Raw genomic sequence first — 21,152 nt, 5'->3', positions numbered from 1 at the left:
ACGTGTTATGTGCCATCAAGTGAAAAGATAAATTCAACATGGACGAGGCTGCTAGCGCTGTTAGCTGGCTGGATTGCTAACAGTGGGCCTAACGCGTGTACTACCTACAAAACAATTCTGTCGTTGGGCTTTCTCCAACAATAAAAGCAAAACAATCTGACACCTAGGAGATTATTCAACATACTTATTCAACATACTTCTTCAAACTAGTTCTCAGTTTAATGGGAGGGGAAGCCGAAAATTAAACTTTTTGTTGTCGACACTTCTCTCCGACACGTAAAAACAAGAAAGAAGGTGTCGCGTTCATACGAATAATGTTGCTCCAAACGATAAAAACGTACTATTATTTAAAAGCCATTTCATTTTAAAAGGCAGAATCTTTTACTCTCCGAAAAGGCAGAATCTTTTACTCTCCGGAAGCACATGCCACTCTTGCATCAGCGCGCGGGGCGCCCGAACAGCGTCGCTAGCAAACTGCGTTTTGACTCACTTCCACTAATATCTCGCGTTTGCGCAAAAGCTGTGTACTCGTCATTAATAAAGACGATAATTTGCGATTACTTCGTCGATTTCTGTTGTGATAAGTCAATATTTTCGCCGAGTTGGACAAAGTAAGTTAAGGTAAGCGTAGCGCCGCAACGTTAGCATCGCCATCAAGCTAGTGCTAGCCAACTCCCAAGTCGCTGTGAACTGTTTTGTCATCTTTAAAAATAAATAAATAAATAAAACACAAACAGAGACGCACAAATCGATAGTTGGACTACTCACATCGTGTCGCTCGAACTCATTAGCCGACTTTCAGTCAGAGGGTTGAAATCCAGTTTGTACGCTGAAGTCATGCTCCAAACAACAGCGCGTGAGAGACAATGAGAAGCGGCGCCGTCCGCTCGCTCGCTCGCTCAGCCGCAAGAGGCTCAACTCTCGCTGCAACAAGACGGAGCAGAACAGGTGCGGGGAGGCGGCGTCTTCTTCAAATGCGTCTGGCCGCGGCACGGAGAGGGGTGAGAGAGAAGCACGGCTATCCGCCTTTTCCTTCCTTATTTTTCAGCCTTCCTGAACAAATGCTGCCGTCACACACACAAACGCACTGACTGCACACAGAGCTGCAGCAAACCAGAGGGGCGTGGCCTCCTCGACACAAAGTCTGACAGCTTTCTGCTGCTGGGGAACAACAACCAAAGCTGGCGGATCAAATTTCTAGCCAAGATCGCTACGAAAAGACTGGGCGTTTAGAATATTTCACGTGCTGCCGTGGCCCCCCAACATAATATTCCTGCCACAGCCCCATAACTGAAATTCGACCAACTTTTAAATGCCATTTTAGAATAATCGGTGCCTGTAATGGTTACGATTGACAACGACTCAATCGTGGGAACATGTTTTTCATGTTTTCTTATGTCAAAATAAATCCCAAAGATGTGCAATAAAAATAAATATTCCTTGCGATTATCAGGGCCAGCATATGATTAATGGAGTCTGCAACATTTCAGTAAATATTACTGCATATAAATATGTGAAATGATGTGTTCTTCTAGATACAGGTGGAGACCAGGGAATCTCCCGTGTTAGTGCTCCACACTATGCAAATCGACACAAATTCAATGGAATTTGGGTTGCCTTTACTAGAAGGACGCTGCACTTCCCATGTTGCAGACTCTAAATCTGATTTCTCAGATGCATAGCAACCTTGCATATTACTTTACATTTAGCAGATTATGATAAGTGTTGGGTCTTATTTTTTAATGCAAAAAAAACGTCCATTTTTGGACTACAACCTTGTGCATTTTAATTTAACCAGGTTAGTCCCATTGACATCGAGACCTCTTTTGCAAGCAGACCTGGACAGTTATGGTTTCCAGTTCACCTAACCGGCATGTCTTTAAATGTGGGAAGAAACCGGAGTACCCGGAGGAAACCCACACAAACAGAGAAAACATGCAAACTCCACACAGAAAGGCCACAGGTGGGAATCAAACCCATGACCTTCTTGCTGTGAGGCAGCAGTGCTAACCACTAAGCCAGTGTGCATCTCCAGAAGTCTTGCATAGTAACAGAATTCTGATGCCCCTCTCAATCCCCCTACACTGGGTCCAATTCCAGATTATTTCACATTCACACTGCGTACAACACTAGCATGTTTTCACATGCACAGTGACGATAACATAAAATAAGGACAGACAAACGTGTCAATTGCCTGTGAAGCCTGGTTGCTAATCAAGACGTCCCAGTTAGCTGTTGATTGTTATTAACTAATTCAGATAAAATTTGATTGTCACTGAATAAGTGCAAGAATTCATTCAACAATGGGGTTGGTATCACATCCAAAAGTTCAAGTGGTGCAGCATGCACAGGGAACAATGTGTATGAGGTGCAGGTGTGGATGAAGTAAATAAAGCTGGAATGCATATTTGAAAACGTATATAAATATTAAAGCTATATATTAGGATACTCGAATCTAGATTTGACCTGTTTTCTTGTATGAACATCCTTCTCTGTTACACTCTGTCATGAGATTGTGAGAGTTGATGCAACAAACAAAAGCATGCATGCCCAGTTTCTCCAATTATAGTCATATGAGTCTGTCGTGCCTTCAGCGTTGCTGTCATGGGTGTCTTGGTGGCTTCCCTCACCCTTCTGGTTCAGTCATTAAGTTTTTGAGAAGTACCTACTGTAGACAGATTTACCACACAGTACCATATTGTTTGTATTTCTTAATGAGGTCATAGACATTTTCAGTGACTTGAAAAAGTTCATGCATCCATCCCCTGACTTGTTTCAAGAATATCTGTTTGTTTGTTTTTTTTTTTCATTATTTGAAAGCATTTTGTTGTTCAATAACTTTGGACATTTCATTAAATATTCTGATTGTATGAAATGGGCTCATTTGCAGTTATTTCTGAATATATTTTAAATTCTGGACTTAAAATATAGAGGTGCCAGTAACTGTGACCAGGATGGTAAAACTGTCCCATAATTTGGATGACTGGGCTTCAAATCAGACACAACATGTTCTGAGTATCAAACTGCATCACGAGCTGACTATATGTACATTACACCAATAATGAATCCGTTTTTGGGCCAAAATTCAATCTGAGTCATTTTGAGTGAGCACATGAAATCGATCTTAACCTTCTGTCATGAAACATATCGACTTTCAATGACGTGGTACTTTTTCTGTACATATTTGATCTGTATAGTACTTTAAAATGCAATAGTTTAATTATCATTGCATATATTCATTTTATTAAAGCTTTACTCATAACAGCTCCCCCTCTTGAAAAAAAAAAACATTTCGATGTCCCAGATAGATATTCAGTTTAAAATGTTGTAAAACAGAGTGAGGCACCAAATCTTCACATCAGATATGCAAGAAAGAGGAAATGCTTACATTTTCTGAAAAAATAAATAATAAATTGGATGCAAGAATTTTTTTTAATTTCCATACTAGGGCAGCCCGATGCTCTGTGCTTTTTATAGAGGTGGGTTGTCTTTGAGTGAGCCAGAGAGTTAATAATTCCAAGTCGAGACCTATTTAAAATGTTCAAATATAGTAACCAGGCCATTAGCATCAATAATAAGAATGCTGCTCCTGTTTTCCACATTATTCCAGGCCTAAATTAGGTATCTGATGTTTCACCATTTTCTTACTTTTCATAGATCATTCAATTAAATTATAAATTGTCTTTAAAACATTGAATCTGGTTTTCCGTGGGGTCGTAGGTCATGTCCCCTTTTGTGCTGGGCTGTTGTTTGTCTGGGGGAAGGGGGCTCTCGCTTCTTTTGTTGTGGTGGACTTGCAGGGTGAGGCTTTAGCTACACTAGGTGAGGGGGGGTGTGATGGAAGAAATGTTGTCAAGTATTGTTTGCCAGAGAAGACCAGAGAAGCAGGGAGGGTTTAGTATAACCATCAATCCATTTATTATTGCTTCAGAAGCTGTACATTGCAAAAATACTCATAGCATGTGTGAAGGAGCATCATGTTTACAAAATCCAACTTAATCTTTGCAATTTCATGACCACCTGGAGCCGGGTGCAGAGAAAGACTGTCATATGTATGGTGTGATATGTGACCTAGTTTGCCACACATGCAAACAAACTCATTGTGTAACATGTTACTGCTGTAAAAAAACAACAACAAACAACAACAACCTTTCTGGACAGTCGGTTTTCATTGAGATAGAAGAAAAATACATCCATAGACTCAGTTAGATCTCAGGGGATTTTATTGAATAGGTTTCTTATTGAAGGAGCTGGATTCCTGTAAAATGCAGTTCCTGTTTCTCTTGTGAGTGTGTGGAAGATATACAAAGCAATTTTTAGGATAGTAGATGATCCTGTCACTGTTATTTATTTGTCGCCTTTGGCATTCATCTACTTGTCCTAAAATAATTGTGTTGTATGGGATTATAGAAGACAAGATGCTGCATTTTATATTACGGGACCCTGTTCTCAATCATCATGTTATTATCTGTTGTTGTAATACTGTCAATATCCTCCACATGCATTATCTTTTTTTTTCTTTTTTGGTTTTATCAAATCTACCTCCTGAACCTGCACTAATCAGTTCTCACTATGCAGCTTTTGAAATCACACCGCTTTAAATCAAGTGGTCTGAAGTAAAAAATAGGCCAGTTGCAGTCGGAGTGGATATATCACATTTGTCTGAGCGCATCTTGAAGCTGGACTTTTTCTTAGCTCTGGCTTGCGCGATGGTATTTGTAGAATGGCGACTAACGAAAGGGCTCTCAAAATGGAGAGCAGGAACTTTGCCTTCGTGCCCTTAAAGGAAATCACACATGATAACTTGAGCTTCTTGGGGCTTACTTTCACTCATTTATGCAAATTCCAAGATGAAATTCAGTGTTTCTTCTCTTTTTTTTTTTGTACCCTATATTGCTTATGGAGAACAGCACATCTGTGATCTGCCTCAGAAGGTTTCTAAGAACACTGATTATTCTCAGTGGCCTGTGCAACTCAGACACACATTAGTGCCACTTTGAAATGAGGATTTATTAAATAATATGGAAATGCTACCAGGCTTTGATTTGTTTTTCACTCAAATACAGGTTAACCTACACCCCTGCCTTGTTATGTAATTGTTTAATTTGTTTGTCTCGTGAATGAGATTATGAGCTGCTGAATTAATTTTATTTATATGAGTGGTTTGTAAGCTGGGGGCAGGGGGCATGGACAGTGAAATAACAGAACCCTGCCCACAGTCACAGCATGGGAGAACACCTCAACTGGAAACAATACATCCTGTGACAACATCCATCCCAAAGAGGCAGTCCAAATACAGACTGCTCCACAGAAGCTACCCCAGATTTGAATGAGGGGCCAACCCCAGCGTACCTCAGAGACAGGTCCTCATTCCTGACAGAGATCCCAGCCACAGAGGGGGGACAGCACATGCTGTTGGCATACAAGCTCTGCACCAGAGCCAGCTCAGAAGAGTGTTCCAACATCGGTACTCTGGAAAAATCCACCCAGTCAAACGGACACTTTCTTCTCCTTTCCTCTGTCTCTGTGTTTCTCTCTTGTGCTGTGTCTCCTGCCCACCCTTTCTCCTCGGTTTAGTGCAGCAGAGTGGCTCCCACCCCCTTCACTGACTGGCGTGGTTGAAATAATCCTCTCTGATAGCTCATCGTGCACTAATGCATTTGCTGCCAGCGGCAGCCCCGTTTGCAGCCTGTAAGGATGTGGCCACAGTTGCACTATTGCAATAATTGATGGCAGTGTTGGCAAAACTCGGAAACTGGACAAGGATCATGTATTTTTATTGGGAGATTAGAGAACAAATTAGGGGGCAGAGGGGGGTTCTCTTTCACAAGTTCTGTACACCTCTATGCATGTTGTGGTGCATTTGAATCACCAAAGTGCTCCAAATAAAGGTCTGAGTCCAGATAAATGCCTGTAAATAGGTTTGTTGTAACCCAAGGTTTCTTCCGTCAACATTATGACTTAAGTCTGTTTGACCTGATTACATTATAACACATCCTATATGTCATTAAATGTAAACATTTTAACCTCACTAACTTAATGGACTGATGTTATTATACACCTTAAAGTCAGCAGATGCCTGAAAAACAAATGGTCGCCAAAAATATCCCATCAGCACTGAGGTCAGGCAACCAACTGTGTTTTCGGGTCTCTAGGAAATAACCTGTTCTTAGTGTTTTAAATAGAACTCCATGATCAATTTGTCTCTAACAGAACCACTGCCTGGGAGAAAAACATACTTCCCACGCATGTGACCCACCATGTGGAAAGTGGAACACCGCGTGGACATCAACCTTTGCATTGGCTCTTCCTTAAGGCTTCCATAATCCTCCTTTACTCCAGTAGTATAATGGTTAATGGCCTGGACGCTTAATCACACAAAAGTTTGAGTCTTCGTGAAGGTTTAATTTGTTTGTTTTACCCATTAATGACAAATGTCTTGTTACGTCCGCCAAGGACATAATAAAATCACTGGCGTTTATTTATTTATTTAGTTGTCTGTCTGTTAGCATGATTACATCAAAATTCTAAATTGTTTTCAGACAGCACAACTTTTGATCCTATTGGCAATATTGTATTATGACGCTCTTATTTAGATGTTGAAGAATAAAATTATAGGGGTGCCAAAAAAATATATACGAGTATATATATTTTCATGTCTTAAATCTTAAAACCCCAGAGGCAGTAAACCTCTAAGGTAAGGATTAGGTTAAAATTATATTAAATTTTGAATTAAATTAACGTTAGGATTAGGGTAAAATCAGGATTAAATTAAAGTTGGGATTAGTTTAAAAAGTCAATTTAGCATTAGGTTAAAATTAGGGTTAGAATTAGGAAAGATTTAGAATTGTGAATAAATTATTATTAAATTAAAATTAGAATTAAGATTATTATTAGGCTAAGAACAGGGTGAAGTGGTGGTGGCCAAGTGGTTAGTGCACTTGATTTCAGTGCCGAAAGTTTACAGTTCAAACCCTTGCTGGTCTCTCCATGTAATATGGAATTGTGTCAGGAAGAGCATCCGGCATAAAAGTTGTGCCAGTTCAACATGTAAATCCACACTGGATCTGCTGTGGTGATCCGAATAAAAAACAAGGGAGCAATTGAATGGATTTACTTTTGTTAAGATTAAATTAGGTTTCTGATTAAGTTAAATTTAGGATGCCCCCCCGACCCCAATGGGGATATGATGGAAATTTCCACCACCAGTGAGTGTGAATATGGCATTTGTACCTAGCAAACAGTATGTACCATAAAACATTTTTTTAAAATTCCACAAGAGGATGTTGTTTTACCTTCACCAATAGGGAAAAGAGACGCAGCAAGAGATGGACTATTTTAATGCTGTTGTATGAGGTAAACAGCATGACAGCACAAAGACAGCATGACAAAATCAATCAATCAATTTTTTTATATAGCGCCAAATCACAACAAACAGCTGCCCCAAGGCGCTTTATATTGTAAGGCAAGGCCATACAATAATTATGTAAAACCCCAACGGTCAAAACGACCCCCTGTGAGCAAGCACTTGGCTACAGTGGGAAGGAAAAACTCCCTTTTAACAGGAAGAAACCTCCAGCAGAACCAGGCTCAGGGAGGGGCAGTCTTCTGCTGGGACTGGTTGGGGCTGAGGGAGAGAACCAGGAAAAAGACATGCTGTGGAGGGGAGCAGAGATCGATCACTAATGATTAAATGCAGAGTGGTGCATACAGAGCAAAAAGAGAAAGAAACAGTGCATCATGGGAACCCCCCAGCAGTCTACGTCTATAGCAGCATAACTAAGGGATGGTTCAGGGTCACCTGATCCAGCCCTAACTATAAGCTTTAGCAAAAGGAAAGTTTTAAGCCTAATCTTAAAAGTAGAGAGGGTGTCTGTCTCCCTGATCTGAATTGGGAGCTGGTTCCACAGGAGAGGAGCCTGAAAGCTGAAGGCTCTGCCTCCCATTCTACTCCTACAAACACCAGGAACTACAAGCAAGCCTGCAGTCTGAGAGCGAAGCGCTCTATTGGGGTGATATGGTACTACGAGGTCCCTAAGATAAGATGGGACCTGATTATTCAAAACCTTATAAGTAAGAAGAAGAATTTTAAATTATATTCTAGAATTAACAGGAAGCCAATGAAGAGAGGCCAATATGGGTGAGATATGCTCTCTCCTTCTAGTCCCCGTCAGTACTCTAGCTGCAGCATTTTGAATTAACTGAAGGCTTTTTAGGGAACTTTTAGGACAACCTGATAATAATGAATTACAATAGTCCAGCCTAGAGGAAATAAATGCATGAATTAGTTTTTCAGCATCACTCTGAGACAAGACCTTTCTGATTTTAGAGATATTGCGTAAATGCAAAAAAGCAGTCCTACATATTTGTTTAATATGCGCTTTGAATGACATATCCTGATCAAAAATGACTCCAAGATTTCTCACAGTATTACTAGAGGTCAGGGTAATGCCATCCAGAGTAAGGATCTGGTTAGACACCATGTTTCTAAGATTTGTGGGGCCAAGTACAATAACTTCAGTTTTATCTGAGTTTAAAAGCAGGAAATTAGAGGTCATCCATGTCTTTATGTCTGTAAGACAATCCTGCAGTTTAGCTAATTGGTGTGTGTCCTCTGGCTTCATGGATAGATAAAGCTGGGTATCATCTGCGTAACAATGAAAATTTAAGCAATACCGTCTAATAATACTGCCTAAGGGAAGCATGTATAAAGTGAATAAAATTGGTCCTAGCACAGAACCTTGTGGAACTCCATAATTAACTTTAGTCTGTGAAGAAGATTCCCCATTTACATGAACAAATTGTAATCTATTAGACAAATATGATTCAAACCACCGCAGCGCAGTGCCTTTAATACCTATGGCATGCTCTAATCTCTGTAATAAAATTTTATGGTCAACAGTATCAAAAGCAGCACTGAGGTCTAACAGAACAAGCACAGAGATGAGTCCACTGTCCGGGCCATAAGAAGATCATTTGTAACCTTCACTAATGCTGTTTCTGTACTATGATGAATTCTAAAACCTGACTGAAACTCTTCAAATAGACCATTCCTCTGCAGATGATCAGTTAGCTGTTTTACAACTACCCTTTCAAGAATTTTTGAGAGAAAAGGAAGGTTGGAGATTGGCCTATAATTAGCTAAGATAGCTGGGTCAAGTGATGGCTTTTTAAGTAATGGTTTAATTACTGCCACCTTAAAAGCCTGTGGTACATAGCCAACTAACAAAGATAGATTGATCATATCCAAGATCGAAGCATTAAACAATGGTAGGGCTTCCTTGAGCAGCCTGGTAGGAATGGGGTCTAATAAACATGTTGATGGTTTGGATGAAGTAACTAATGAAAATAACTCAGACAGAACAATCGGAGAGAAAGAGTCTAACCAAATACCGGCATCACTGAAAGCAGCCAAAGATAACGATACGTCTTTGGGATGGTTATGAGTAATTTTTTTCTCTAATAGTTAAAATTTTGTTAGCAAAGAAAGTCATGAAGTCATTACTAGTTAAAGTTAATGGAATACTCAGCTCAATAGAGCTCTGACTCTTTGTCAGCCTGGCTACAGTGCTGAAAAGAAACCTGGGGTTGTTCTTATTTCCTTCAATTAGTGATGAATAGAAAGATGTCCTAGCTTTACGGAGGGCTTTTTTTATAGAGCAACAGACTCTTTTTCCAGGCTAAGTGAAGATCTTCTAAATTAGTGAGACACCATTTCCTCTCCAACTTACGGGTTATCTGCTTTAAGCTACGAGTTTGTGAGTTATACCACGGAGTCAGACACTTCTGATTTAAAGCTCTCTTTTTCACAGGAGCTACAGCATCCAAAGTTCTCTTCAATGAGGATGTAAAACTATTGACGAGATACTCTATCTCCCTTACAGAGTTTAGGTAGCTACTCTGCACTGTGTTGTTATATGGCATTAGAGAACATAAAGAAGGAATCATATCCTTAAACCTAGTTACAGCGCTTTCTGAAAGACTTCTAGTGTAATGAAACTTATTCCCTACTGCTGGGTAGTCCATCAGAGTAAATGTAAATGTTATTAAGAAATGATCAGACAAAAGGGAGTTTTCAGGGAATACTGTTAAGTCTTCTATTTCCATACCATAAGTCAGAACAAGATCTAAGATATGATTAAAGTGGTGGGTGGACTCATTTACTTTTGAGCAAAGCCAATAGAGTCTAATAATAGATTAAATGCAGTGTTGAGGCTGTCATTCTCAGCATCTGTGTGGATGTTAAAATCGCCCACTATAATTATCTTATCTGAGCTAAGCACTAAGTCAGACAAAAGGTCTGAAAATTCACAGAGAAACTCACAGTAACGACCAGGTGGACGATAGATAATAACAAATAAAACTGGTTTTTGGGGCTTCCAATTTGGATGGACAAGACTAAGAGACAAGCTTTCAAATGAATTAAAGCTCTGTCTGGGTTTTTGATTAATTAATAAGCTGGAATGGAAGATTGCTGCTAATCCTCCGCCCCGGCCCGTGCTACGAGCATTCTGACAGTTAGTGTGACTCGGAGGTGTTGACTCATTTAAACTAACATATTCATCCTGCTGTAACCAGGTTTCTGTAAGGCAGAATAAATCAATATGTTGATCAATTATTATATCATTTACCAACAGGGACTTAGAAGAGAGAGACCTAATGTTTAATAGACCACATTTAACTGTTTTAGTCTGTGGTGCAGTTGAAAGTGCTATATTATTTTTTCTTTTTGAATTTTTATGCTTAAATAGATTTTTGCTGGTTATTGGTAGTCTGGGAGCAGGCACCGTCTCTACGGGGATGGGGTAATGAGGGGATGGCAGGGGGAGAGAAGCTGCAGAGAGGTGTGTAAGACTACAACTCTGCTTCCTGGTCCCAACCCTGGATAGTCACGGTTTGGAGGATTTAAGAAAATTGGCCAGATTTCTAGAAATGAGAGCTGCTCCATCCAAAGTGGGATGGATGCCGTCTCTCCTAACAAGACCAGGTTTTCCCCAGAAGCTTTGCCAATTATCTATGAAGCCCACCTCATTTTTTGGACACCACTCAGACAGCCAGCAATTCAGGGAGAACATGCGGCTAAACATGTCACTCCCGGTCTGATTGGGGAGGGGCCCAGAGAAAACTACAGAGTCCGACATTGTTTTTGCAAAGTTACACACCGATTTAATGTTAATTTTAGTGACCTCCGATTGGCGTAACCGGGTGTCATTACTGCCGACGTGAATTACAATCTTACCAAATTTACGCTTAGCCTTAGCCAGCAGTTTCAAATTTCCTTCAATGTCGCCTGCTCTGGCCCCCGGAAGACAATTGACTATGGTTGCTGGTGTCGCTAACTTCACATTTCTCAAAACAGAGTCGCCAATAACCAGAGTTTGATCCTCGGCGGGTGTGTCGTCGAGTGGGGAAAAACGGTTAGAAATGTGAACGGGTTGGCGGTGTACACGGGGCTTCTGTTTAGGGCTACGCTTCCTCCTCAGTCACCCAGTCGGCCTGCTTTCCCGGCTGCTCGGGATCTGCCAGGGGGGAACTAACGGCGGCTAAGCTACCTTGGTCCGCACCGACTACAGGGGCCTGGCTAGCTGTAGAATTTTCCACAGTGCGGAGCCGAGTCTCCAATTCGCCCAGCCTGGCCTCCAAAGCTACGAATAAGCTACACTTATTACAAGTACCATTACTGCTAAAGGAGGCCGAGGAATAACTAAACATTTTACACCCAGAGCAGAAAAGTGCGGGAGAGACAGGAGAAGCCGCCATGCTAAATCGGCTAAGAGCTAGTAGCTACGCTAAGCTAGCGGATTCCTAAAAACACGCAAAGTGAATAATGTGTAAATAATTTAGAGGTGATTCAGCAGAAGGAGTGCTTTAGTTAAGGCACGTAAAGATTACACTGGGAAACAAATCGTAATCTAGATAACTAGATCAATCTAACTGCGCAGATTAAACAGCTAACAGATACAGAAAAACACAGCTGTGCTCCGGAACAGGAAGTGATACAATACCGCAGTGAGAGCCAACCACCAGTAGAGGCCACCTATGAGGTCAAGAGAGACAATCAAATCCAGAGCTTTCTGTATTAATATAACAAAATAGAAAATGCTGCTGTCATTCAGCTGAGTAAATTATTGTCTCATTGATGCTGCAAAAATTGCTGCATCTCATGTCATCATCTACTGTTTGCCACTGCAGATGACAGTGATTCTGCTGTAACAACCAGTATGACAGTTTTTCTACCACCATGTGAGTGCAGCATCAGTCGTGGCCTGAATGGAAAGGTGCTGATCCTGGCCCGACCCTCTGGCTTCTCAGAAGGCATAACTCCATTTTTATACACTAAAAAAAATTTGGAGTGATATTTACTTGAAAAAAACCTAGGCAAGTTTTTCCACTCAGAAATTTTAAGTACATTTTACAAGGAGAATTCTTAAGTAAATTTTACTTACATATATTAGTTTATCTAAAAGAATAACACAAGTAACTTTTACTAGCAATTATCAACTGAATATTTTCATTGAATTTTACTCTGTCTTTATTCATAAAAAGTAAAACTTTTCAGCTGTTCTCCTTGTTTTCACAGCAGATCCAGTTTGGATCTGCATGTTGATTTGGCACAAATTCTACACTGGATGCCCTTCCTGATGGATGCGGCAGGGGTTTGAACCGGGAACCTTTTGTACTGAAACCAAGTGCACTAACCACTTGGCCACTGCCTGCTATGGTTCATTTAAAACAAAACAAAACAAAACCTTAAATTTGTCAGTGAGACAAAAGAAATTCTGTTTCGAAAAAAAGATGCATCAAGATGCATCAGTGGTTGTTTTATAATGAACACATTCATGAACTAATGATCCAAGATCTGCTGTGCCGACTCCGAGTGAAAACAAGGGTAGCAAAGGAACTTAAAACTCAGTGCAGAGGTGGTGGACAAGCGGTTAGTGCACTTGGTTTTAGTGCAAAAGGTTCCCGGTTCAAACCCCACCCTTGCTACATTTCATATAATGTGGAGGTGCATGAGGAAGGGCATCCAGTGTAGAATTTGTGCCAAATCAACAAATTTGATCTGCTGTGGCATCCTTGAGTGAAAACAAGGGGTACGGCTGAAAAGTTTTACTTTTTATGAATAAAGACAGTAAAATTCAATGAAAATATTCAATTGATAATTGCAAGTAAATGTTACTTGAGTTATTCTTTTAGATAAACTAATGTATGCAAGTAAAATTTACTTAAGAATTCTCCTTGTAAAATTTACTTGGAATTTCTGAGTGGAAAAACTTCTCTGGGTTTTTTTTTTTTTTTTTCCAAGTAAATATCACTCCAAATTTTTTTTTTTTTTTTCAGTGTACCACAGACCACCTGATCAGAGAATTGTGAGACTTTGGTGATGTTTAACATGACATTCCAACAATATGGAAATATAATTTTTGCTTTTTTTTGCCTCTGTACACCACCACTTGGAGATGAAATGAAGCAATCAAAATGTGCTTATAACATTGACTTTAATTTAATTCAAATAAAAAAATCACAATAAAAATTTTCAGAAATACTGACATCTTTTATACATCCCTTCCATTTTCAGAAGCCATTAAGTAATTGGACAAACTAAATATTAAGACAATTTATTTTTCTACAAATGATCACTTTTACAGCTATTTCATTCAAAGAAATCAGGGGATGGATGCATGAGCCAGTCTGCTCTGTGTAGGCCTGATCCTGCAAGATCTCAGAAGCTAAGCAGTGAGGGGCCTGGTTAGTACTTGCATGGGAGACCTCTTTGGCTGTATGAGTTTCTCTGGGTCAGACTGGTGTTGTGTCAGGAAGGGCATCTGGTGTAGAACTTGTGCCAAATACCAATGCAGATCTGGCTGTATCCTCTGTGGCATCCTCGAACATATGGTAGCAGCCAAAAGGACAACAGGGGATACATGACCATTTCTAAGTCAATGAATGTCTTGGATTTCATTTACGATGCACCTGGAAAGTATTCACAGCGCTTCACTTCTTCCACATTTTTATATGTTACAGCCTTATTTCAAAATTGATGAAATTAATTTTTTCCCCTCAAAATTCTAAACACAATACCCCATAATGACAATGTAAAAAAAATGTGTGATTTTTGAAAATTTATTTAAAAAACAACAACTAATAAATCACGTGTGCATAAGTATTCACAGCCTTTGCCATGAAGCTCATCCTGTTTCCACTGATCATCCTTGAGATGTTTCTACAGCTTAATTGGAGTCCACCTGGCATAAATTCAGTTGATTGGACATGATTTGGAAAAGCACACATTTGTCTACATATCTGTATATCAGTCTGCCTTGAGTAGGCACTTATCAAAAACTGAGTGACCATACAAGAACAAACCAAGTGAGGGAAGCCACCAAGATACACAGGCAACTCCCAAGGAGCTTCTGCTGAGTTTCTGCAGCTATTATTGGAGAAATTATGTGATGTATTAACGGTTATACAACTTCATGGTGGAGTCGAACAGAGGATGATTTCCTTCAAAAGAAAACATGACGTTTCAGAGGCACACTGTAAGGCACACTGGAGACTCCTATATTGATGTGCTTTCTTCTATGAAAATCCACTCCCACATAAAGCTGGGACTTTTATCAGAAAATGTCCAACATGCTGATTTGCATTGGAGGAAGTTAATTTGCTTACATTGTGAGCTACATATGCAGGCAAAACTGGTTTTGAGACTCTAACATAATGGAACATGTTTGATCAGAATCTACAACAACATAGTCTGCATGAAGAGAAATAAAACTGAGGCTCATTCTCTCATAGGTGGTGTTGTGTCCTCTCAGAGTAACATTTCATTAAATAGGAAAGTCATTTGAGACAGGGTCACATTAAGTGAGCTTTGGTATCACATCAGATCAAAACAGCTCCACAAGCTTTCACTTCAGCTCTGCTCTTTTTGCTGACATGAATATTTTAAGGGCTGGTGTTGAAATCACGCTCTGTGTGGCCTGTTCCTCCTTAGCATGAGGGTCAGCACCACACATAGCATCCAAATCAAGTCTATGGTCTTCGATTCACATGCACCACCACTGTAATGAGTACAGCAAGATGACATCTTTTATGCTTTATTTGATAAAAAGAGAGTCTTAATGTATTTATAAATTGTTTAGGTTCTTGTTATCATATACACATTATTATTATTATTATTGTCATTATTTTCATTATTATTATTACTTCTTTTTTGTCTTTAAATGGACCACGATGGAAATAAGTGTTTTCACTGTCTTGTGTCATCCATGGATTTTAATTGATTTACAATTATATTATGTACTTACATTGAACTTACTAAATAAAATCACACGCGCACGCATACACGTATTGAACAAAAATCTAAACGCAACACTTTTGTTTTTGCTCCCATTTTTCATGAGCTGAACTCAAAGATCTAAAACATTTATATACAGAAAAAAACAATTTCTCTCAAATGTTGCTCACAGATCTGTCTAAATCTGTGTTAGTGAACACTTCTCCTTTGCCGAGATAATCCATCCCACCTCACAGTTGCAGCATATCAAGATGCTGATTAGACAGCATGATTATTGCACAGGCATACCGAATGTGGGTCAAATTGTCACTCGGCCTCTAGTGTGACGGGGGTATAAGGATAGATGAAAAATTGAAGGATTTTCTGAAAAAGAAGACATGAAATTCAAGCTACAGTTTGCCAGAAGGCTTGAGAAGGCGAGACTTGAGCCTAGATTTGATTTGTAGTTAAAATCACTATCTGTTCCATTCCACCATGAAGTTGTGATTGATGATGCATCAGGCAAATATCACACTCTGTACAGTTTCTTCAGTGACCATCAAAGAAGACTATAACTCCTTCAGTGTTGTTATGATTATCTTGGTGGTTTCCCTCACTAGTCTCCTTCTTGCATGGTCATTCATTCAGATTTTGAGAACTGCCTACTTCAGGCAAATTTACCATACAGTACCATACTGTTTGTTTCTTAACAGTTGATGTACAGTGCCCTCCAAAAGTATTGTAACCCTTGGTATTTTACACATTTTAATTTGTCAGGAACTGCTTGTCAGTGATGGGGAGGGAGGCGGTCTCTGTGGGTGAACTGGTGGAGAGCAGGATGAGGTGTATTATGAATTCTATTATTAACAACAAATCTCATCCTCTACACGACACTGTGGTTGATCAGAAAAGCAACCGCGGTGACAGACTCCTCTCCATGAGATGCAGGACTGAGAGGTATAGATCATTTGTCCTTGCTGCCATGAGAGTGTTTAACGCCTCTTGTTAATGTATTTTTACTTCTAATGTGTTTTTATATTTGTCTTATTTATTGTTATTTTATTGTATGGATGAATTGTGTATGTATGCATGCTCTTGAGCGATGAATTTCTCCTTAAAGGGAATGAATAAAGTATCTCTGTCTATCTATCTATCTATCTATCTATCTATCTATCTATCTATCTATCTATCTATCTATCTATGCCATTTCAAATACAAAAAATAAAAATTTCTAAAGTTATGTTCCTTAAACTCAAATTGAAAGCAAATCTCTCCAACTTGATATACATTAATTAAAATATAAAAGCCAAACTGATGGGTTGCATAGGTAATGGAAAGCTTTGGTATAATACCTGTAAATAATCAGTTTTATTGCCAGTTTTCTTCAGAAATGTCAGGGGATGGATACATGAACACTTCCAAGTCACTGAATATGTCTTGGAGTTTATTTACATCAATTATGAAGAAATACAAACAGTATGGCACTCTATGGTAAATCTGTGCGGAGGAGACAGTTCTCAAAAACTGACTGACTGTGCAAGAAGGAGAAGAGTGAGGAAAGTCACCAAGACACCCAGACAACCCAGAAGAAGTAATAGGCTTATGTGGCTGTGATTGGAGAAATTGTGCATAATGAATGTTTTGCATTTTGTATCACCAGTTGTACAGCTTCATGATGAAGTGGTATAGAGGAGGATTTTCTTTCACCAAAACATCACATCTAGGCTTGCATCTCAGATGTACCTTGTGGTAAATTGTAGCTGAACGTTCGGGTCTTCTCTTAAAAATTAGAGTTATTAATACGAATGATTAGAATTATGCACACATCTTTTTGGCAGCTGTCTTACTCCATATTCTGCCTTTCAAGGCAAACTGAAATCCAAGACATTATTCAGTGACTTGGAAATGTTCATGTATCCATCCCTTATATGTGTTGTTTCTCCTATAACTTATGATCTCTGAACATGGAGGAACTGTGCATTAAAAAAAAAATGGCTGTAATTCCTAAATGCAATGTGATATTTCTGTTCAACCCTTTGAATTAAATCTGCAAGTCTACTCTACAGGCACATCTTGATCATTTCATTTAAATTCCACCATGGTGGTGTACAGAGGCAAAATTACAAAAAAAAAAAAAAAAAACCCAGCCACCATCCAAATATATGTGGTGCATCCTGTGCAGACTGAAATGCACCCATGCATGTCATGTAAAAGTCAAATAACAGCATGTGTTTTTAAAGCAGTGCAGGTGGCCTCATGTTGAGTGAAAGCAGTCAACAACTTTCTCTTTTCACCGGTTGTGGCCCCTTTTCAGACTGATTCAAATGCTGTTTTGTGTTTTTTGTGGGTTTATACCGAAACCTTTACAGCTCAATGCATGTTATGCTTTGGAGCGTACATGAACACCGCGCATTATATTTGCATGACACTTGGTCCAGTGGTAAAAAAAAAAGCAGCACACAGAAGTTTAATAAGAAATTAGAACTTAATCCTATTTATGTCAAGCATGTTAGAGGACTATCTTTACCGGTGCCCGGTAACACGGCCTTGCAGAAAAATTTATGATCCAGCAGATGCAAGCAGCGAGCTTTGACCGTAAACTAAAGAGACCTGATACCAGCAAGTGTGATTGACGAGGGAGCGACAAGGCCCAAAACCACCAGTGGAGTTAGCATTTTAGCATCTGACGGCATGATCTTCATGTCAACAAAAACCAGTTGAAGCTTCAGTTATAAATACGATTCTTCACACTGCATTTCTAATTCTGTGTCATTTGCCCAAATGTGTTCTTTTGCATACATTTCTTAAAAGCCCTGCCACATGTAAATGTAATTTTAGTTTCCTCTTTTCTTTGAGTCCACATCATTTTTTCCACTTCCTTTTTGATTTAATGTAATAAGAAGATGCTGAGTAAGTTTCCATTATGGTTGTCTTTATGAGGGACGCACAAAGCGAGATAATAATTAAGTGTTCCTGTCTTTCACAAGTGTAATAAGAACTGAATAAATCAGACGCATCAGGCAGGTATAAGTCTGGTCATTAAGCCCATTTACAACTGAACTGCGATGCTTCTGTGACTGAGATACCAATTGTCCGTTATTTAGATAAGCTGACACACTGATGGTCTGTTTTATAACTGTTTGCTACTGAAAACAGTAGTTGTGGAATTACTTCAACATTTAACATCATCCAATGCTACTAGTACCTCAAAATACAACATGAATTATTGAATTAATGTCAAAAACACAACAGCACTACAATCCATTACTACTATGCAAATATTAAATTATGTATTTATTTATTTATTTTGTGGATTTCTGGCTGTTTTTTGTTGTATTTATTTTGTCTGTTGTATGTGCTTGGCTCTTTTGTGATATGGACCATTTTTACTCTACAGCAGGGGTTACCAACCTTGTTCCTGGAGGGCACCTGTCCTGCATGTTTTCCACGTCTTCCTACTCAAATCACACCTGATTTTTTTTAAAAGCGGTGTTTTCCAGCTCTTGATTGGCTGAGCACACCTGATAGAGTTAATTGCCTGGGAGTGGAACAGAGAGTTAGAAAACATGCACCGCAGGTGTCCTCCAAGAACAAGGTTGGTGACCCCTGCTCTACAGTTACGAGTCCTGAAATAGAATTTTCAGTTTTTAATTTATTTATTTAAACAAACAAATTTAAACTCCAGCAAATGTTTTTTAAAAAGCCATTTTCTAGAAAAACTAAGGGCTCTAGCCTTTCAATTTATCGTGCACTGTCTAAATGCTAATTTATTATCAATGTTCAATATCATTAGGGATATGGATATGGATGGCACATTTCCTTCACATTTATGCCCGTCTTCTGAAAGATTACAGATCCAGATTAAATGGAGCAACAGTCATCATGAGGTCAGTGTAAGGAAAGTACAAGTGACATACAACCTTAAAGTAAAAACAGACAAAGAAGACCAGTCTGAGAATTTTATGTACCTAATCTTGTCATTAAATGCTTTTTGACTGCACAGACCACCACATAGTGCAGCAGATAAGAGAATATTTAGAGCGGAATCCTGCAAATGGTGATAAAAGCATCAAATTCGGCAGAAATACTCCTCAGACAATCCTCTTTTGAAAAAAAAGGATTGGCCACTTGAATTTTCAGTTGGCGTTCAGGTAGAGGTCAATTGAAGAATTACATAGGAGTCAAAATTAAAAGATGCTCCAATCATATTGAAACCAATGCCACATTATTTGCCTGATCATAAAGATTCCAAAAAGGTATGGTTTGGATGGTCTGTAACTTAATTCTATGGAGTTATGGGATAAAAACAGCAAGAATGGTGACAAAGGTCAGTGTCGGTTTGTACAGGGGTCAAAAGTTAAAATTGCTCCAATTTTGGTAAAATTGATGCAAATTCCTAGTCTAGTTAACATGGTTTTGAAAAGGAATAGTTTGGACCATGGATCATCTTTACTTATCACGTTACGGGGAAACATGTCGCATGTCATAGAATCCAATAGACGTAGACCTTGTTTGACCTTTACTTTGGAGACCAAGCATTCAACACTGTCAAAATTATTCCATTTATTAATCCTATTAGCTCAACCAATAATTTACGTCACTTTTTACCAAAATTGCAGCAACTTTAACTTTTGACCCCTGTACAAAATGAAACTGAGCTTTGTCACCATTCTTGCTGTTTTTAATCCCGTAACTCCATAGAATTCAGTCACAGATACTGTAGTCCAAACTATACTTTTTTGGAATCTTTATGATCAGGCAAATAATGTGGAATAATTTTCAATATGATTGGAGCATCTTTTAATTTTGACCTCTGTGTAATTCTTCAATTGACCTCTACCTGACCACCGATTGAAAAGTCAAGTGGCCAATCTTTTTTTTTTCAAAAGAGGAGTGTCTAAGGAGTATTTCTGCCGAATTTGATGCTTTTATCACCATTTGTATGATGGTTTCAGTTATCTGCTGCACTAACAGTCCTTTGCCATAGAAACATTATTACAATTTTTTTCCAGCCATCAGCATGTTTGATGTCAAACTTTCAAGGCAGTCTGCAGTAACCTCAAGTGGATATTTTTCTTAAAGTGGATGGTTAGACCTTTTGAAATGCACAGATACTATAGATATATGTATGTGAGTGCTCCAAAAAAGAGCCTTAAAGCGCATACTGTACGTGTGTTTGGGGGATGTCCAAATCCACTTTACTATTTACACGATAACTTAAACACAAATTAAGGCTGAATTAATTGTTTCGGGCGTAACTTGGAAAAAAAAAGTGTCAAATTCTGTCATTCCCTTTAGGATACGTGTGCCAGTGACTGGTGCTGATGCATTTGTTATTCAGCAGACAACCTCAGAAATGACAGGTTTTCTGGTGTGCAATGCATGTGAGCAGGAGCAGCAGTCCTCCACCACATCTTGCTCTTGGAACACCACCTCTTCCACATCTCCCCCCACCACCACTTCCAGATAAGTGAGGAGGGCAGACGGAGGCAGGACATTCACTGTAAATTTTGTCAAATCTCAGCCACCTGGGGTGTTCAGCCAGTACACTCTTGAGTGCCAGTTCCAAACCCAGAAAAGTAGTACCCATCCAGCATAAAAAAAACCCCACAATAATTATGCAGGCCCAGGATAACCACCGCCACCAATGCTGTTGCCCAGCAGGGTGCCAGCAGAAATTGGACTACTAGTTGGTGAAGTAATAGAGAACAGTTCCAGAGACAGAGGTTAAAAAGTTAGAAGTGTGGAAGTGAGACTCAGGACTTTGAATGTTGGCAGTATGATTGATAAACAAAGAAAAGTAGCTGATATGGTGGAGAGGAGAAAAGTAAACATACTGTGTGTACAAGAAATCAAGTGGAAGGGAAGTAAGGCC

At 39.2% G+C, this 21,152-nt stretch overlaps 1 protein-coding gene across 3 annotated transcripts in view; it reads right to left on the bottom strand.

Moving 5' to 3' along the window:
• Positions 1–21,152, bottom strand: part of LOC117515548 (CUGBP Elav-like family member 2) — a 91,876-nt gene that overhangs the window by 67,698 nt on the left and 3,026 nt on the right. Inside the window, exons 2-3 of one of the 3 annotated variants that reach the window (XM_034176158.1) lie at positions 10,788–10,792; positions 769–968 (exon numbers count right to left, since the gene is read on the bottom strand). In XM_034176158.1, coding sequence (XP_034032049.1) covers positions 769–839 — 71 coding nt within the window. In that variant the 5' untranslated portion in view covers positions 840–968; positions 10,788–10,792. Of the gene's footprint in view, positions 1–768; positions 1,078–5,352; positions 5,559–10,787; positions 10,793–21,152 lie in introns of those variants that run through there. The other 2 variants (XM_034176154.1, XM_034176157.1) reach the window with 2 other exon arrangements.

This window comes from Thalassophryne amazonica, chromosome 8, assembly GCF_902500255.1.
Source record: "Thalassophryne amazonica chromosome 8, fThaAma1.1, whole genome shotgun sequence".
In the NCBI taxonomy this organism is placed as follows: domain Eukaryota; kingdom Metazoa; phylum Chordata; class Actinopteri; order Batrachoidiformes; family Batrachoididae; genus Thalassophryne; species Thalassophryne amazonica.
Note: the sequence above shows the minus strand (reverse complement) of the source record. Positions and strands in the feature narration are given on the sequence as shown.